This window comes from Gossypium raimondii, chromosome 7 (assembly GCF_025698545.1).
Source record: "Gossypium raimondii isolate GPD5lz chromosome 7, ASM2569854v1, whole genome shotgun sequence".
In the NCBI taxonomy this organism is placed as follows: domain Eukaryota; kingdom Viridiplantae; phylum Streptophyta; class Magnoliopsida; order Malvales; family Malvaceae; genus Gossypium; species Gossypium raimondii.
In genome coordinates this window covers 2,760,583-2,780,834 of record NC_068571.1, presented here as the reverse complement: position 1 = coordinate 2,780,834, position 20,252 = coordinate 2,760,583, and the positions used below count along the sequence as shown (strand labels likewise).

Below are 20,252 nucleotides of genomic sequence, written 5' to 3'. Positions count from 1 at the left end.
AACGCAACGGGGCACAGTAGGGGAGTATGTTCTAGAGTTCAAGAAACTCATGCTCCAAGTTTCAGAGGTGACCGAAAGAGAGGCATTGCTTCCTTTTCAGAATGGGTTGAAGCCATGGGTTAGACAAGAGGCGGAACAAAGAGGTGTCCAAACACTGTCGAAAGCCATGACGGTAGTTGAGTTCTTGGTCAAGCTTGGTGTAAGGAAAGACAAGCTTGGGTCTTCCAAGTTTGAGGAAAGGGGCATATGTGAAATAGATCACAAGAAAGATATATTAATGGCAGTGGCGACAATGGTGGTAAGGGGAAACCACGAGTTGGGAAGAAGAAACCCAAGAGGAAAAGGGACAAGATGAAATGCTTTCTTTGCGACGGTCCACACATGTTGATGAAATGTCTGAAGAAATCTGTGCTTAAGGAGAAGCCGGTGGGTAAGGCCTTGGTACTTGGTTCGAGCGCAAGGGTTGTCGAAGCCAAGGAGGCCGAAAGTGAGAAGAAGCCAATGAAGGGCTTCTTGTGTCATGGTTCGTATAGGTTGCGGAAGTGTCCGAGGAAGTCTGTCATCGAGGGGAACGATGGAGTAGACAAGGAGCCCAAGAAGCTTGATTCGAGCAAGGGAAAAGCCGAAGCCAAGAGGGTAAAGAGGAGAAAAAAGAAGCGAGTAAATTGCTTCTTGTGCCGTGGTCTGCATGAGTCGCGGAACTATCCAAAGCAAGCCGGAGTCAAAAGAAAGGCAACGTCTGAGCTTGGTGAGTCATCGGAGGGGCTTCCACCCAAGGAAGATGTGAGTTTGTCATCGGACTTAGAGGAAAGAGTTGCGATGAAAACAATGAAGCTGGGACTAATGAGGCTCAAATTGAGTGAAGCGTCGGAGTTGGCCGAGTCATCGACAAGGCTTCCACCTGTGGGAGATGTGGGTGATGCATCGAACTTCAAAGAAAAGGAAGTGATGCATGTGGGACAGTTGACCAGAGTAAATGTGAAGGTATATTCCGAACACTTTGATAGTGTTTTGCATTCTAACTTGTTGACTTGGCAAGAACGTAGGGGCCCTTTCGAAGTTCTTGAGCAAAGAGGCCGAGAGACTATGGGCAAAGCGAAGCCAACTGTGGTGAATCAAGAGGATTCTGTTCGAGCAAATTTAGAATGTGGACAAGAGAGTGACATAACTTCTTGTCATCGAGATGTACAAACGAGTAGGACGGTTCGAGTGAAGAAGCGATGTAAGCCGAAGCAAAAGTCCCGAAGGAAGGGAAAGGCTAAGGTGTTGAGACGAGACCGAGGCGAGTCAAGTCAGTGCCATTTGGAAGTCGCAACGAGGACGTTGCGAGAATGGGTGGGGGAGAATGTCACGGGCCGCAGTTCAAAGCCCGTGACCATCGCAACAAATGCATCCAATAGAGGTCTTTTGCTCAGATGGGGATCATTTGGCCTACGAGAACTGGCCCGATTCAAAGAGCTATTGGACAAGCCTGTCAGATTGAAGCCTAGTTGGCCCGATAATGAAGAGATGGCAACTTAGGATAATATGGTAACTAATCTTAGAAGATAGAGGGAATCATATCTTGTAAAGATTAGATTAGATTTGATAAGGCTTATCTTGTAAATCCCTAAAATTAAGGGATATGGTTAAATCTCATCCGTCGATATAAATGTATCTTGACCGTCGATTTTGAGGGAGCTCAACTATAAATAAAGAGCCTCCCCCTCATTTGTACTCACTCCATTCATTGTTTCATTATTCTTTGTGAATAAGAGAAATAGAGAGCATTTACTCAAACACTTTGCGAGCGTTCTTTCTGTTGTTCTTTGTTGTTCTTCTTTTGGCATAAATCACTTTCGCTCTTCAATTGGTGCCTTGGAGGAGTTTTAAATGAATCCTCACTTGAGTTAAGGCTAACTTGGACGAGTTTGGACGAACGGATTGCCTAAGGCCACACGGATTGCGAGATGAAAGGTCTAGCCCCGTGATACTTACACCTACAATATACATATATTGTGATAACCAAGCAAAAATATAATGATATCAGTGTCTATTTATGGTTACTATTTATTGTAGTAAGTGTAGTTCTGAGTAAGTTAAGTATTAGTTATGGCTACTTCTGGGATTCTGTGTATGCACCAATTGGCAAAATTTATGGTTTGGCGGATTCTTGTTGAGTATACGCCACACTAGATGTTTTGGCGAAGACGTCAAATTTGTAGTTTTATAGATTTGTTTATTATCTTTATAAGACTATTTAGTTAGTCGAGTGAGAACTGGTTAGAGTGGAACTAAGATACTATAGTTGATAAGACCAAAATTATGATAAGTGCATTTATTCACGAAATTCAATAGTGTTAGTAGAATAATTTGATCCTTCCACTAAACCTTGTCTCCGTGCTTAAGTATATAAGGATATTAGTGTCTTCACCAATAAACTTTTGCATTTTCTTTACATTCATCTTTTTCAAAAACCTTACTTATTGGATTTTTTATGAAGGAGAGGTTGAAACAGAAGCAAAAAGATGAAAAATAGAGAAAATTTTTAGTGAACTATTTCATTAAAAAAATTGATGCATAGTTTACATGAAAAATCATGCTTAAATAAGCTAAAAATAGTAATAAAATATTACAAAACTTAATTTAGTGACTAGATTTATATAACTTTCTTTTTCATTAGCTGGTTTCTGTCTAATCACTTGTCAAAATGTTTAATCAAAAATTATCACAGTTTCAATGCAAGTTGGCAACTTGCAAAATGAAAAGCTCGCAGGTGAGATCTCATGCTTTGTGAGCTCATAGTGTTGGTAAGCTCGTAATCTTGGTAAGTTCACAAATTTGGTGAGCTCATAGTTCGCAGGTGAACTTGCAGTTCATAGTTCGTAGGTGAGCTCGCAGTTCACAATTAGCATGGATGGTCATTTTGCAATACTCTTCTTTGAACTCTATGCTTCGAACTCCAATATCATAACGCAGTTTTTCAAACCTCATCTTCCCAAGAGGTTTTGTTAGAGTACCAACAGGTTTGCATCTTTGCCTGCTCTCGAGCATGTGCTTCGATGAGCTCACATTTTTATGGCATCGTACTTTTGCAGCACACGTTTCATTTAGCTTGTAGCTTGCACTTTTCATAACTCGCACATCTATCAACACAAAATTTTGTTGAGTTCACAACTTGCATTTTGGTGAGCTCACAGGCTCACACTTCATCTTGATGCTTGCTTCTGCATGACTGGCCAACTTTGAACACTCTTTCTTCGCCATTTTGCAACAATCACCAATGTTGTTTTTTTGTGAAACTTCTTAAAAAATTGTAGGCTCTCATATTCCTAAGTCACATCTGTGATAAGTTTCAACAACAGACCTGGTACCTTTAACAGGAAGATTATCAAAGTCTTTATCTTTAGCTTCAACTTTAGTTATCTTCACAATTGCTTTTGGTTTGCACACTTGACTAAGGAACTTATTGTTCACATGTCCATTTCTTTTGTGCCAACTATATGATTTATCTACTGAACTGGTATAGGCTCTCAATGCCATAAAATTTTAATCCAGCATAAATCTTTTATTGTTCATTTAGACAGTCACAACTTTCTGTCCTAATGAATCAAATATAGTGCAGTATTTATCTTTGAAAACAACAATATATTTCTTCTCAATCAATTGACCAATGCTAAGGAGATTATGATCTATCTCAAGAAGTAAAAGCATATCTGTAATTACTTTAGTACCTATAAGAGTGCTGATTAACACATTTCAATTTCCTACAGCTTTGATGTACTAGCCATTTCCAACTCTAACTTTTGAAGTGCAACTTCTTATCAATCCGCTTGAAGATGCTTTCATATAAAGTCATGTGGTTTGTACAACCACTATCAACCAACCGATTTTTCTTACTTTGTCGGAGGTTTCACATAGTGCCACTAACAAGACTTCATAAGGGTTAACGAGTTTGGCTTCGCAAGAGGCAGTAAACATCAGTTCTTCTTGATTTGCTTCTACTATATGTGCTTGAGCATTTTATTTTATGTGTGCCAATTATTCTTGCACACCCTCTCTATATGACCAAATTGTTTGCAACTTCTAAATTGAATATCTGGCCTGAACCAACAATATCTCTCTAAGTGATTAGTCTTTTTAAAGTGAGAACATGGTTGTTTTTTCTCCTTGCCACCATCTCTCAAATTATCCTCATTCTTCTCTGTCCAGTCCTTTTCTTCATTGTTTGAGGAGCTCGAGCTTTCTCTATTTCTGGTTTAAAAGACTCTCAACATACCTCTTTCTTTGCTTACCTTTCTTTGTTCTTAACCGTACAAAGCTTTGATTAGTTCAGAGATTGAGGTGGTTGATAGATCCTTTGAATCTTCCAGTGAGGATATCTTTGATTCGTATCTCATAGGAAGTGTGGTAATCACCTTTTCATGGAATTGATCACCTAGTAGTTTTATCTGGTTCACCACTGCCATGATTTGGTTTGAATATTACTTCACCGTCTTAATTTTCTTCATCTTGAGGTTTTCAAAATCTAGTCTAAGATTTATCATTTGTTGTTGCCTTGTCTTTTGTGATCCCTGGAACTCATCCTTGAGCTTATCCTAAGCTTGTTTGGGGATTTCACAGACCATAATTCTTATAAAGATATGTTTTCATTTTTACTACCCAAATGTAATAGCTTTCACCTGTAAAAACAAGGGGTGGTGATGGTGTAAAGTTTGCTTAAGACATTTTTTATGAAAGTAGGCCTCAAAGATAAATGGCTCTTGATACCAATTGTTGGATTTTTTATGAAGGAGAGGTTGAAATAGAAGCAAAAAGATAAAAAAAAATTGATGTATAGTTTACAAGAAAAATCATGCTTCAATAAGCTAAAAATAGTAATAAAATATTACAACTTGGCTTCATTCAATGACTAGATTCATATAACTTTCTTTTTCATTTGTTGGTTCTGTCTAATCGCTTGTCAAAATGTTTAATCAAAATTTATCGCAGTGTTGGTGAGCTCGCAATTCATAATTAGTATGGATAGTCATTTCGCAAATTGTATCAATATGGGGTGGTTGGCAAATGAAAAGGCTAACTTTGTTCCACAAATACGAAAGAGTTCCTTCAAAAAATTATTAGTAAAAATAACATCTTGGTCACTAACAATGGATTCAAACAAACTATTTAATCAAAGAGAATCCAAGCCACAAAAACAACATTATAAAGATGAGAGAGGGTAATAAAATGAACAAACTAGGAAAAATAATCAACCAACAAAAAGATATCAATCTGCTCTAACAGAGAATATGCTGTGTGCATATATCACGAACTTTGTTTCATGGCCTGTAATACAAGCACAACCAAACATAGGAACCAAGTTTAAATTCAACATCATAATGCCCTTTGTCTAATGCAACTCCCTTACAAGTATACTCAAGGTGAAAATCTAGGGCAAGTGGAAAAAATATGGAAGAAGTCACATTTAGTTAGTTAGCTGAAATTATGGAACCACCTTGGTTACTCTAATCTGAAAATTAGAAACCACTTTGGCTGTTACAGATTATGCTCCTTTATTTAAGCTTGTTAGTTGAATTATTACCTGTGATTGTTATTATAAATAATTTAGGAAATTATTTAATAAGGGATGAGTCTTTTTATTGAAAAGTATTATTTGGGAGAGTGGTCCATCTCGAATCAGACTAATCCTTTATTTTCTATTTTATCACCCTAGTATTTCTCTTTGTTTCCCTGCCCCTATCTTATTTGGTTACATTGTCAGGAAATAAAAATGGTACTCACCACCCGAAGTACTTTTAATCCCTCTAATAAAACACAAAAAAATCGTTCAGTATCACCCAACCAAACTTCTGACCCTATAGCCACCCAACTAGCTGCCATGGCATCCAAACTAAAAGTCGTGGAAACCCTTAGAGCAAAGGTAGCGGCCTTGAAAATTCAATCCCAAACTTAACAACCTTTTGCTACTTAAACACTTTTATGTATCTTATTTATAATTATTTATAATTATAATATATTTTAACAAGTTATGTAAGTAATGTAATATATACTTAAATTTTAGTAAGTAATGTATTTAAGTAACATATTAAAGTAATAAATTTAAACAAATTTTAGTAAGTAATGTATTTAAGTAACATATTTAAGTAATAAATTTAACCAAATTTTAGTAAGTAGTGTATTTAAGTAATTTATTTAAGTAATATATTCAAGTAATATATTAAAGTAAATTTTAGTAAAAATATGTTTTAGTAAGTAATGTAAGTCATGTAAAATATACTTAAAATATATATTTAAGTCATGTAAGATATAAATTTTAAAAATTATATATTAACAATATATATATTAGTAATAAGTATAAAGCAAATTGTAAAAATATATTAAAATATAATAAATAATAAAAATATATATTAACTTTAAAATATATATATTAATAAGTTATTTATATTAAACATGCAATCAAGTAATAATTCATTGACAATTCATTATATAATCAATTTATTAAACATTCAATCAATTAACTTACAAAATTGATAATCCATTGACATTCAATCAATTAATCGATCAATTTATTGAATAATCATAGATTATTAAACATTAACATTCAATCGCATAAATGAGAACTAACGTCGATAATTTATTAATTGACATAAAATTGAAAATCGATAATTTGTTCACTTTAAACCGAATCCACTATTCATCCATAATTTATTCAATTACTCAAATATATAAAGTGATTTAAGAATTTTAATCATTTGCATAATTGTTTTTGCTTGAGTAAAAAATACGTACAAGAATTACAATCATAATTTATACCTTGCGTTATGGAAAAATTTTGCAAAGTAACATGCAAATTGAGCTACCAACATATAAATCAAAATGATAATTAAAAGCGATACCCATGACTTAAAAAAATCTTAATTAAAACTCCTTTTAAAACTCAAAATAATAATTAAAGTATAAAGCTAAAATATAACAAAATCCAAAATTTAAACATTTGGAGGTGTTTTTTTAAGAAAACTAAGGTGGGAAACATAGGAATACCTCAATTTCCTCGACTTCGAAGCAAACTACTGCAAAAAATAAAAAGAAAAAAGAAAACATAAGTAAATTAGTACCAAATAAACAGGAAAAAATTAAAACAAGGAAATATAAGAGTATTTAACTAAATTACAATTTCTTAAAACAACTCTAAATCCATCTCCCTCAACTTAATTATTCGCTATGAATTCATTTCATTCAACCTCAACACCTTCAACCCTTGTGATAATTGCTTCTCCATTACTGCTAGTCTTTCTTTTCTTTTTCCTATGGATATCAAAATCTAACCCTTATTTTTGACTCCTTATTTTTAAATGCAAAATAACAGTAAGGCTATGACTCCTTATTTGTGATAATTATGATTTTTGTTTTTGCAACAGACATGCCGACCAGAAAACATTATGTTAGACACCAAATCAGGGTTTTATATTTTATATAAAACCATAGAAAAATAAAAATAATTTCAAAACCATACATATTCGAATGGATTGGATTATTATTTATGAGGTCTGATCAGAATTACTGCTTGGCAGTGGATCGGCCCTCGAGACAAAAGAAGACGAAAGATGGACCAGGGCAATCGTGAGCAACAATGCAATAACTGGCCTTCAGATAATTATGACGTTGCTCAACCCTGGTGGAAAAGAAATCCAATACACCGTCCTCTTAAAAAAATTGGATTCCTCAAATTTGATTATGGGGCAAATGACCAAAAAAAGCTCTTTTTTTTTCAAAAATTACCAAAATGGGCCAATTAGCTAATTATTTACCTGAATGGTCCATTTTCCGCGAAATCGCGTCCACGTCAGCGCAATGTCAGGGTATGCGCTAGGAAATCGCATCCACGTCAGCGCGATTTGCTGACGTGGACACAAATAGCGCCCTCTAGGACGCGATTTGCTGACGTGGACACAAATAACTCCCTCTAGGACGCGATTTACTGACGTGGCATGAACAGTTTATGTTTTTTAGCTTGGAAAACTTTGAAAGGCCATAACTTTTCGCTCGGTTGTCCGATTGAGACGATTTTTTTTCATTTCGAATAACTTTTCGATTGAAAAATATCCTTTTTTGCCCCTAAATTTTGATTTTTTCGGTTCAAAATTGAATTTTGAAACATTCAAATCATTATTTTCCTTATTTATTTGGAGTAAACACTGGATTTTTTTACAAAATTGTTGTATTATTTCTTCTGATTTGACACGTGTATGGAATAGGTCCGATAAATCGTTAGAACGTAAGTAATATAATTAAGATAATAACAGTATTTTTATAATATATCAATTAATTAGTTTAGCTTAGTTGGTTAAGATGCTTGCTCTTTTCTCTTAGTACCTTGATTCAAATCTTGTTGGTAACAATTTTGAATCTTTTGAATCAATTAACTCTTCAATATTACATCAATAGCAACAAGTACAAAATTTAATTTTGAACCGAAAAAATCAAAATTTAGGGGCAAAAAAAGATCTTTTTCGACGAAAAGTGCGGCAAACTGCGAAATCAAAAAAATCGTCTCAATCGGACAACCGAGCGAAAAGTTATGGCCTTTCAAAGTTTCCCAAGCTAAAAAACATAAACTGTTCATGCCACGTCAGCAAATCGCGTCCTAAAGGACGCTATTTGTGTCCACGTCAGCAAATCGCGCTGACGTGGACGCGATTTCGCGGAAAATGGACCATTTCGGTAAATAATTAGCTAATTGGCCCATTTCGATAATTTTTGAAAAAAAAAGGGCTTTTTTTGGTCATTTGCCCTTAATTATGGCGACCCACGTGGGTTGATTTTCAAAGCGGAAATATATTTTCACTATTGTCAAACTCCAAAAAAGCTTAAAGTAGACATAGCAATGATGTACCTTGAAAGTAATGCTATTGATTTATTTTCATGGCTCAACTCTGAACAAGGCATTGTTTATTAGGACGAGTCAGTTCGGGCATTACACGAAAATTACAGGTCAATAGAATTTCAAAATCTTGATGAGCATCCTTGTTAAACAGACTGGTACCGTTCAAGAATATCGTCAAGAGTTTGCCCAATCATTGCTGTTAAAGGTTTTTCTCAATAGATCGAAAGAAGATTTAAAGGTTGATGTGCGCATCCATAAACCACAGACAATATACAAAGCAATGAGTCTGGCACTCGAATATAAGTCCAAACTAGGCTCAACACGTGGTTTGAGAGGAACCTCTTAGTCTAATTCAAGTAAACCCTACCCTGCTCTACAACAATCTCGTCCTCTCATCTCTCGAGAAGGACATGATAACATACCCTAACTAATCGCGAATACTTACTTCAACAACCCCAGTCAAAATTGGGATGCTGAAAGACAAGCAAGATTAGCCAAGAGGCTTTGTTTTAAATGCAACGAAAAATACGGTCTTGGCCATCGTTGCAAAACAGGATCTCTCACTTTTAAAGGCTACCGAAGAAGGTGATGAGCAAGATACTTACTCGACTGAAGAAGTTGATAATCTTCAGCAAAATGACTTAGCAACACTTAGTTTTCATGCCATATTAGGGAAGATAAAAACCACCATCATGAAGGTTAGAGGGGACATCTAGAGCAAAGAAGTTTCAATTCTTATTGATAGTGGCTCTACACATAATTTCATAGTCGATACTCCCATTGTCAAGGAATTGAATCTAAAGACACAAATTTTGCCATCTTTTAGGGTCCAAACTGGCAATAAAGACATCATACGTTGTAATTATGTTTGTCGCAATGTAGAGATCTAACTTCTTAGGTTGAAGATTATACAAGATTTCTACCTTTTTAATATTAGAAAAGCCGATGTGGTTTTAGGCATCTAGTGGTTGGCATCCCTCAATACAGTGTAGGCAAACTAGAATGAAATGTTCTTAATCTTCTCGATTGATGGGCAAAAGTATAAACAACAAGGAGAGCCATCGAAAACTACAGCTACTGCCACCTTTAGTACTTTTCTATTGAAGTTAACCATGCCCAGGTATCATCTAGCCCATTGCAATCGTTACTATTTGAATACCAAGCTATTTTCCAAGAACTAAGTACTTTACCACCCTTTCAGTCACACTCGCTCTATTCCTTTTATACTCAATGCCCAACCTCCAAACATTAGACTATACCATTATCCTTATAATCAAAAAACTGAAACAAAAAAACAAGTATCTAAACTTTTGACCATTGGATTTATTCGACCCAGCACCAACCCCTTTGCTAGCCCGGTACTCTTACTAAAAAAAACGATCATACCTAGAAGATGTGTCGATTACCGTGCCCTTAGCAAAACTACCATACCCGAGAAATATCCAATTCCCAATAATGATGAATTATTAAATGAATTATTACCTAGGATTATTAGTATAAATAACCTAAGAAACTCTTTAGTAAGGAAAGTTTTTTTTTTTTTGAAAAATATTATTTGGGTGAATGGTCCACCTCGAATCGAACTAATCCTACAAGTAAATTTTTAATTCTTTATTCTTTATTTTATCACCTCAGTATTTCTCTTTATTTGCCTATCCCTATCATTGTCATAAGTTAGTTTTCATGTATTGCTAAGCTTGGCATTGATGAGTTATGAAGCCTTATCACGAGGTATCAAAGATTAGCCTGCAACATCAACTTTAAAATACCTAAAATCATACGAGAACAATCTTAAAGGAGCATGACCATAAACTACTGGAAATAAGGACATGTAGAAGTGGTATAGAAGAAAGTGTTATAGCAAAACTCTACCTAAAGAACATAGCCAACCCACTTCTTAGGTTACCCCATTGCAAAGCAATGTAAATACATCACGGTTATATCGATGTAGGGTGGTAGGCAAATGAAAAGGCTAATTTTGTTCCATAAAAACGAAAAAGTTCCTTCAAATATTATTAGTAAAAATAAAATATTGGTCACTAACAATGGATTCAAACAAACTATTTAATCAAAGAGAATTCAAGCCACAGATACAACATTATAAGGATAAGAAAGTGTAATTAAATGTGCCTACTAGGAAAAATAACCAACCACCACTAAGAGATCAATCTGCTCTAACAGAGAATGTGTTGTGTGCATATATCACAAACTTTGTTCCATGGCCCATAATACAAGCACAACCAAACATAGGAACCAAGTTCAAATTCAACATCATAATGCCCTTTGTCATAAGTTAGCTTTCATGTATAGCTAAGCTTGGCATTAATGAGTTATGAAGCCTCATCACGAGTTATCAAGGATTAGTCCACAACAACAACTTTAAAATACCTAAAATCATACAAGAACAATCTTAAAAGAGTATGACCATAAACTACTGGAAATAGGGATATGTAGATGTTGTATGGAAGAATGTGTTATAGCAAAACTCTACCCAAAGAACCTAGTCAACCCACTACTTAGGTTGCTCCATTACAAAGCAATGTAAATACATCACAATTGTAAAATTGATTAACTCTAATTTAACCATCGATGTGGGGTGGTAGGCAAAGGAAAAGGCTAACTTTGTTCCACAAATACGAAAGAGTTCTTTCCAAAAATTATTAGTAAAAATAACATCTTGGTCACTAACAATGGATTCAAACAAACTATTTAATCAAAGAGAATTCAAGCCACAGAAACAACATTATAAGGATGAAAGAGGGTAATAAAATGAGCATAATAGGAAAAATAATCAACCACCACAAAGAGAGATATTTTCCCTAGAGATTTGGGTAGCCTATCAATAAAGTAACTTTCTTATCTAGTATCTTGACTTGATAGTCATGCATTATGATGAGAACTATACGATCTTGAGATCTTCAAGTTTCTGTATTAACAAGTCAACAAAAAGATAATCACCTATACGAGATGTGCTTATGAGTTTGAAGATCGCTATACTTCTTCGCAAGACCATAGTCAATGATATATACTTGTAGTAACAGTAATGAAAAACTGATATCAGAATATTTCGTACTTTTCAAGTGTGACTAAGTCCTATAAGTAGAAATGAAATAATATTTTTATCGTGACCAGAAATTCAAATTTGAAAGTTGCTGTGCAAGCAGTATAATGAGTAATGTATGTGCATGTTATGTTTGCCAAAAAAATATAATACACGACAACTTTAAATACCTGATTTGCCTTGCGTCCTAGGCCCATCAAGAAGTTGCCAGGCTTTATGTCACGGTGAAGAAACCTCTTGAATGCATATATTCTACTCTATTAATCTGAAAAAAAAAGTTTGAAAAGGGAGAATATTATGAAAAAACTGAACTGATTCTTCATCATGAAAAGAATGTCATACTTACTAACTGATAGCAAGCATCAACAGCGTCTTTAACGAAAGTTTCCGGTTGCAGTAGTTGAACAAATCTTCCAAACTAGGTCCAAGAAGGTCAATTACCATAACATTGTAATCTGCCTCAATTCCGAACCACTTAAGGTGTGGAATACCCGCTGTATCAAGGAGAACCCTCAACAAGTAATTTAAGGATAAAAACAATTGCTTTCTAAAAATTTATCCAAAAAAACTAGCAACATTATTTCAAGATAAGACATCAACCTGCTAGCTTGACCAGGAAAAAAAAGAGTTAGTAATTTGTTCAACAAATTGTTTAAAGACTAAGTTGATAGTGCGATAATCATGTGAAGGAAAGAAGGCCAGCTATTCACTTTCTAAACCAACCACTACCAAGAGCAATCGTAAATTGAATGAAGACTGGTTTATGAAGATATAAATCAAAGAAATCATCGCTTCCACAGAGCCTGCATGTTTTTCTCTCTTTTTTTCACTTTCACATAATGGCATTAATGGAACTGCAGTGGACAAGGCTACCAGAGAAGACCATAGTCAAGTTAGGAGAGTGAAGCACAAACATAGACTTACTTCCTCCTTGAAGAAGCATATACAATTTCGACTCGTAATGAAGCTGTGGATGCTTGGTCTTTGCAGATTCCTGCAAAAAGGAAGAGAGAAACAAAGGGTCAAATTAGAAAATAAAATTAATGTTTTGTGCCCATCAGTGTTATAATGATTAGGAATAAGAAATTTTCATTCTCTTCACAATCACACCTAAAATGACACATTCTAACATGTAAAGATCACCAGAACACTTCATTTCAAAGAGGCCAAAAATAATAAACTGCAGATTGGGAACACTTGTCAATTAGTATAAATTTGTGTAGAATTAGAAAACACTTTTTTCCCCTTCTTAGAATGGAAATCACCAATAACAAATTGTCTTCCCCTTTATATGCTTCAATGAAGAACCATATAAAGCTAAAACAAGGCTGGATATATGAAAACATTCTCTTGAAAAATATAAGCTTTCCTTTTTTTTGGTCTGTCCAAAATTTAATGCATTTAAAGTCCAAAGCAAGGATAAGCCAAAAAAATAATAATAATAAAGCTTGGTTTATTTATAGGTATTCAAGGATCCAAAATCATCATTATAAATACCAAAGCTAGAAGCAGACCAACAAAAGCACTACCAAAAACACATTCTCAAGAAAAGATCACCATACCAGTTTGACAGCAACTTCCTCTTTAGTTTGCACATTTACCCCTTCAACAGAAACCCCCAAAAAGATTAGGAAAAGAAAAGCACAAGGCTGACAAAGAATTAAAGAAACAATACATATTTTCCATTAATAAGAAAAGGGAAGAAAGCCATCACAGGGCTTTGGGGATACCATACCTAAATAAAGCTCTCCAAAAGAGCCACTGCCAATCTTTCTTCCAAGCTTGAACTTACCACCAATCACATTATCCATTCTCAAGCCAAACAAAAACAAAACACTATCTTCAAAGCTAAGGGATTTACTAAATTGACAACTCCAAGCCTCCAACAGATCAACAAAAAGGGGGGGGGGGGCGCTGAGGTTTTGACCAAAAGAAGAAGAAAAATGAAATCTTTTGAAGAAAAAAGCTAAAAAATCAAAGGGAAAAATTAGAGATTCATATCCAACTTCATCAACTACACAGTTTGAAATTGATAACAAAATCCCCAAAATTTTGAAACGGAAAACATAATTAAGGAGAAAAACGCAGCTACATTGACTTGAGAGGAAGCCGATGATTCAACTGGTAAATCCAAACGTCAAATTATATAGAATAACGGTTGAAAAATCAGAAATGGCGGGAAATAATAAATCAGATTTTTTTTGGGGGGGGGGGGGAATAAAAATAAAAACCAGAAAACAGTAAAGAAAAGATTTTCAGGTGTTTAACGATGAAAATGAAAAGGAAAAGGAAAAGAAAAAAACACAAAGTAAGAGAAGGAAACTTTTTTAATAGTTGTTTTTATACTATTGAAATTAAAGCATGAATTTTGCGTTTTTATAATATTAAACACGCATAAACCAGTACTAATGAACAGAAAACAAAGAACTTGACATTCCATGGAGAAATAAGTTCAACATCCTCTAGTTTGAGTTTGTGTGTATGTGTGCGAAAGAGTAACAGAATACATAACCACAATGATGATAACTAACCTTCTCTTAAAAACAAGTCTCGGAAAAGCCTCTTCAAATAGGAATAATCAGGTTTATCTTCAAACCGCAAAGAACGACAGTATACGAGAGAAAAACTCAGATGGATATGACTTACAGAGAACCTATTAAACACGCATAAAACAGTACCAATGAACAACGAAGCAAGAGTGATATCATAAAAATTAAATTTCTCAGAGGGAACCATCTGTCGAAGGATGGGGCAAGTAAACATACCTCTATAGAAGTCGACACTTTCTTTTCGCTAATCTTATCATCATATTAGCCCCTGCCAGGGAAGGCTGAAGCAAAGAAATGGTGCAAACTGAATCAAATTCAAAATCAATGCGAAGGAAAACTAAGAACAAAGATTCAGAAACAAGAAACAATATAGAACTATGAATGAAATGAGCATGGGGTGATCATATACACAACCTTCCTCTCAGGAAATACAGAAGCAACCTTCCTTTCAGGCTGAAGAGGTTTAGGGGTAAAAAAGAAATTGAGTGGGGGTTAGAAACTGCTATAAATCAAGAAGAAAAGAACAAGGGGAGTTTTTCCAACGAATATAAAATTTGAATTGAAGATTTGAAACTTTGAATATTTGATTTGTAGATTTGTAACTTTGAATATTTTGGTATGCTTTTTTATTTTCTCAAAAAAATTTAATAGTTTAACTAATTTAATTAAATTAGAGAATATATTAAATATGGAGAGTAAATAATAAATTTTTTATATTTTTAAAAGTTGATGTTGTAATTAGACCTATTTATGGGTTTGGTTGCCTTCCAAACCAGAAGGTCTGTCCGAAATTTAAGATAGGTTGGGCAAAAAAATTAAGCCCGTTTAAAATATGTCAAGGTTGAGCTTGAACATTTAAGACTTGAGTCCGGCTCGGCCCAGCCTGTTTTTAAATTTATAATATTTTATATTATGTAATTTAGAATATATTAAAAAATAAACATATACTAAATATATAATATTACTCTACTATAAACATTAAAATAATGTATAAAATTATTAAATATTAAAACAATATAATATAAATATTTTTAAAAAATTTAAAAAATAATATGAGCGTTCTTAAATTAGGTTTGGGTTAGTATTTTTTGCAAATATGGATGAGTTTGGACAAAATTTTAAGCCCATATTTTGGGTCGGGTCAGGCTTGAGCAAGTATAAAGTATGTTAATACCATACTTAGACCTGACCCAAACATTGTTCATGAGTACCTCTAATTATATTATATTATTGAAGATTAAAATTTATATATTTTAAGATTATCCTAATATTCTCTATTCATTTAAATAAATTATTTTATTTAAATAATAAAGAAAAATAAGTTTTTTACTAAAATAGTATAAAAATTTATTTACTAAAATAATACACCAATTTTATTTATCAAAATTACTTTTTTTCAACTCAAAATTATTTTTTAATGTGTGAACACCAAATTGTCATTTAAGAAATTGTGAATTTTTATTTAACTAAATTATTTTAAAATGGTAAAATAGAGAAAGTGGTACTTCTTACTTTTTTCATTATTTTATCTCACCCTTCAGATTTTAATTTTTCATTGTTTTAAATTTTGGTAAATTAAAAGATATAATAACTTATTTGGTCCTTAAACTTTACAAAAAGAAAATAATTTTAGCATTCAATTTAATTTTTCATCTCCTTTAGCACTTTAAACTTGTGTTGTTTGTCAAATTTCTATAAAATAAATGAAAAGTTAATGTTTGTTAATTTTGCTAAAATGACATCCAAAAAATAGTCCACTTGTATGTCATGCCACATAGTAGTAGACCCGGTTTGGCTATTGCCAATTCGGTCCAGGCCTGATGATGGCCCGACCAATTTTTGAGTTTCGGTCTCGGTTTTGAGCTCACGGGTCTAATTTTCGATCTCAGATCTAATTTTTAAGTTCAATTACCTATTAGGTCAATTGTTTAACTTAAAAATTAATTTCCAAAAATATCATATTTATTTTAATTAATTTGATTTGAAACTTTGAAATTTTGAATAGGGATGGTAAGGAAAATTATTTGTTTGACTTGGTCCATGAGCACCTCTAGTTGTAACATTATATTATTGAGGATTAAAATTTATATATTTTAAGATTATCCTAGTATAAGCTATTCTCTTGAATAAAATATTTTATTTAAATAATAATGAAAATTAATATTTTTACTAAAATAATATATAAAAAGAATTATTTACTAAAATAATACACAAACTTTTTATTGATCAAAATTATTTTTTGTTCAACCTAAAATTGTTTTTTTTAATGTGCCAACCCCAAATTGCCATTTAGGAAGTTGTGAATTTTTAATTTAACTAAATTATTTTTAAAATGGTAGAAAAAGGAAGTGGGATTTTGAATTTTTGAATAGGAAAGGTAAGATAGGTGGAAAACGATTATAAAATTTGAAGATAGGCGGGTTTGAAATTTTGAATAGGAATGGTAAGATAAGTGGAAAACGACTATAAAATCTGAAGATAGGTGGATTTGAAAATTTGATTAAGGATGGTAAGATAGATGGAAAAAGACTGTAAAATTTAAAGATAGCGGGTTTGAAAATTTAAATAGGAATGGTAAGATAGGTGGAAAACGACTATAAAATTTGAAGATAGGCAGATTTGAAAATTTGAATTAGAATGGTAAAATGACTAAGAGGTGTGCAAAACATATAGAACATTACTCGTATGCTCTTTTTCCTCTATTGTCTTAAGATAGTCATCCAAAGAAATATGAAAACTTGATGCAGTTGGCTGAATGTCTGGCTTCACATCGGTCATTGCAAACTGTTCTAGTACCTTGTTGAAGTATGAAACTTGTAACAGAGCTATCATTTTATTCTTTTGATCCCTAAGGATTCGAATTCCAAGAATATAACTAACTTCACCCAAGTCCTTCATGCTAAACTGTTAAGTTAACCATAGTTTAACTGATGACAATTCCCCTACATCGTTTCCAATAAGTAAAATATCATCGACATACAAAATGAGGAAGACCACATTTTTGTCCTTTATATGCTTATAAGCACAATGTTCATTAGCGTTTTTCTTAAACCCATAAGTCTTGATTGTTTGATCAAAGCTTTTATTCCATGAACGGGATGTTTGCTTAAGTCCCTAAATGGATCTTAGTAGTTTGCAAACTTTATGTTCTTTTCCTTTGACAATATAGCCAATGGGTTGAGCCATGTAAATGGTCTCATCAAGATAATCATTTAAGAATGTTGTCTTGACATCCATTTGCTAGATCTCGTAATCGAGAGCAACAATAATGGATAAGAGTATGTGCATAGACTTGAGCATGACTACCAGGGAGAAGGTCTCATCTTAATTGATGCATTCTTTCTGTGTGTAGCCTTTCCCTACAAGTTTGGCTTTATTGTTTCCATTTTACCTTCCACATTTCTCTTCTTTTTGTAAATCTGCTTACACCCTACGGGTTTAATCCTAGTGGTAAGTCTACAAGTTCCCACACCGTATTAGATTTCATAGAATCCATTTCGACATCCATGGCTTATTTCCAAAGCTTGGAATCAACGTCCTACATAGCGTTATCGTAAGTGAGTGGATCATCATCCTCATGATTGGTTTTCATATTATAAATACTACCATCATAGATGAAGAAGTCCGGTTTCTTATAAACTCTTGCATGGCGACGAATTCCCCTATACTATTGATTATTTGTAAGTCTTTCCACATATTTCTCTAGAATTAAACTTGGTGATTGTTCTACAACTCCCAAAAGTTCCTTGAGTATCATTTTTTTTCTAGGCTTAACGTTATCCATGTAGCCTTCCTCAAGGAAAGTAGCATAAGTAGAAACTTTAATTATATTATCTTTCGGATTGTAGAATAATTCACCCTTTGTTCCTTTCGGATATCCTACAAACATGCACAATTATGTTCGTGCATTCAAATTCTTTGCATCTTTATCTATGACGTGGGTCGGGTAATCCCATATTCTAAAGTGATTTAAAATGAGTTCTCTCCATGCCATAATTTATAAGGTGTCTTACAAGTAAACTTGGTTGGCTCATCATTCCAAATATAGTAAGTCGTGTATATCACATATCCTTAAAAGAAAGTAGGGAGTTGTGGAATTAACATTGAACGAACCATGTTAAACAAGGTTCTATTCCTTCTTTAATCTACGTCATTCTACTGTGGAGTGTCTGATGCAGTCAACTAGGATAAAATCTCATTCTCTATGAGGTATCCTAAAAACTCGTCTGACAAGTATTCCTTATCTCGGTCAAACCGGAGATTTTTTATGGATAAACCTAATTGTTTTTCCTTCCAAGCAAGATTAACATTGTGAAAGACTAACTTCCTTAAGCATACTTAAGGGACCATCTTTCATGAGTCTAGTGATTACTTCTTGGTTAATAAGATCAAGTCTTAAGTGCCATAGGTACCTCTCATTAGAGTGAGAAGTTTTAAGCTTCTTATTTACCACTTCTGTTTGAAGCATCGAGTAGTTATTTGGTTTGATAAAGTAGAGATTATTTTACATCCATCCATTATAGATTGAAGAATGATTTTTGTGAATAACAATCCTTTTCTTGAATGTCATGGAATAACTGTTATTAAATAAACATGCTACAAAAATTAAGTTCCTCTTAAAATGAGTTACATAAAACACGACCTTTAAAACAATCTTCCTAAAATTATCAAAATGTAAAATAACTTCTCCCACTACTTTGGCTGAAACATTACTCCTGTCTTTGGTCCGTAACAAGAAGCTCTTGTTGTAACACTCAGGGTTGAAGAGCATTACTGTACAATTCAGAACAATAATGTTATTTTAGATTAATTACCTGTAATTTATTACAAACCTAGCAAACAGTTTGGAACTAATTTAAAAACAATTCATAAAATTTGGAAAAAAGTTGAAATGGTCGACTGACATAGCCAAGACCATGTGATAATCGAACAATGGGACACACGACTGTGTCCCAGCCCGTATCTTAAACCGTGTAACTCACTGACTTGAAATAATAAGTGACGCATAGCCGTATAGCCAGGCCGTGTGACAACCCATGTGCTTCACAAATTGGCCCTAAAAACAAGCCATTTTAAGTCCAAAACTTGCCCAACCATTTACTCCATTTATGCATACATTCAATAGACCAAAACACCTCTCAAATATACATAAACTTACCAAATCAATCAACCTAGTTCTTTTAACCAATATGCCATTCAAAGGTGCTTCATTTATTCTAAAACAACTTCATCCAAAACAAGCAATATTGTCACATTTCAAGCACAAAACCTAGTCCATATAACTATCTAATAACATCAATTATAACCATTCATTTTTCATCATAGACATAGAAAAAGAACCATATGTTACAAGTACTTAAAAGTGACCAAATGACTTAAACTTGCTAAGCATTATAAGTCCAACATACAAAATATATACTCCAAAGACATATTCATACCAAAATGTTCATTAACCTACTCAAAAACTACCATTACATGAAGTCCTATACATGCAATTTATAACCTTGGCCAAAATAACTCAAAAACTACTGAAATGATTGCTGGATAGTGTGATAGATCTCTGAAAAGCTTCCAACCGGTCGAGCTTTCGATAATCTACGAAACCAAAGAAAATAACTAGTAAGCAACTAGTACTTAGTAAGCTCGTATAACTCAAGCAAGAACTTACCATTCTTAAACTCAATTTAAAAATTATGCATAACATCATTACCATGATCATAGGCTTAGTAAAATCCTATATAAGCACCATTAAACTCGCAAGTTAGTAAGATCATAC

The 20,252-nt window shown here is 33.4% G+C and overlaps 1 protein-coding gene across 1 annotated transcript; it reads right to left on the bottom strand.

Annotated features, from left to right (window-relative positions):
- Positions 1 to 12,097: 12,097 nt before the first annotated feature.
- Positions 12,098 to 15,030, bottom strand: LOC105768060 (casein kinase 1-like protein 9). Its single transcript, XM_012587770.2, has 8 exons — positions 14,891 to 15,030; positions 14,693 to 14,757; positions 14,459 to 14,580; positions 13,663 to 13,841; positions 13,490 to 13,530; positions 12,852 to 12,921; positions 12,274 to 12,421; positions 12,098 to 12,192 (listed from the first exon to the last, which is right to left on the bottom strand). Coding segments are annotated over exons 4-8 (336 nt in total). The 5' UTR covers positions 13,739 to 13,841; positions 14,459 to 14,580; positions 14,693 to 14,757; positions 14,891 to 15,030; the 3' UTR covers positions 12,098 to 12,191.
- Positions 15,031 to 20,252: the final 5,222 nt, after the last annotated feature.

Excerpts from the sequence above, each read along its gene's own strand:
- LOC105768060 (XM_012587770.2), bottom strand. The coding sequence starts at position 13,738 with ATGGATAATGTGATTGGTGGTAAGTTCAAGCTTGGAAGAAAGATTGGC. Across the intron at positions 13,531-13,662 it reads TTTTGGAGAGCTTTATTTAG|GGGTAAATGTGCAAACTAAA; the intron begins GTATGGTATCCC and ends TTTCTGTTGAAG. Across the intron at positions 12,922-13,489 it reads AGGAAGTTGCTGTCAAACTG|GAATCTGCAAAGACCAAGCA; the intron begins GTATGGTGATCT and ends TCCTTTTTGCAG.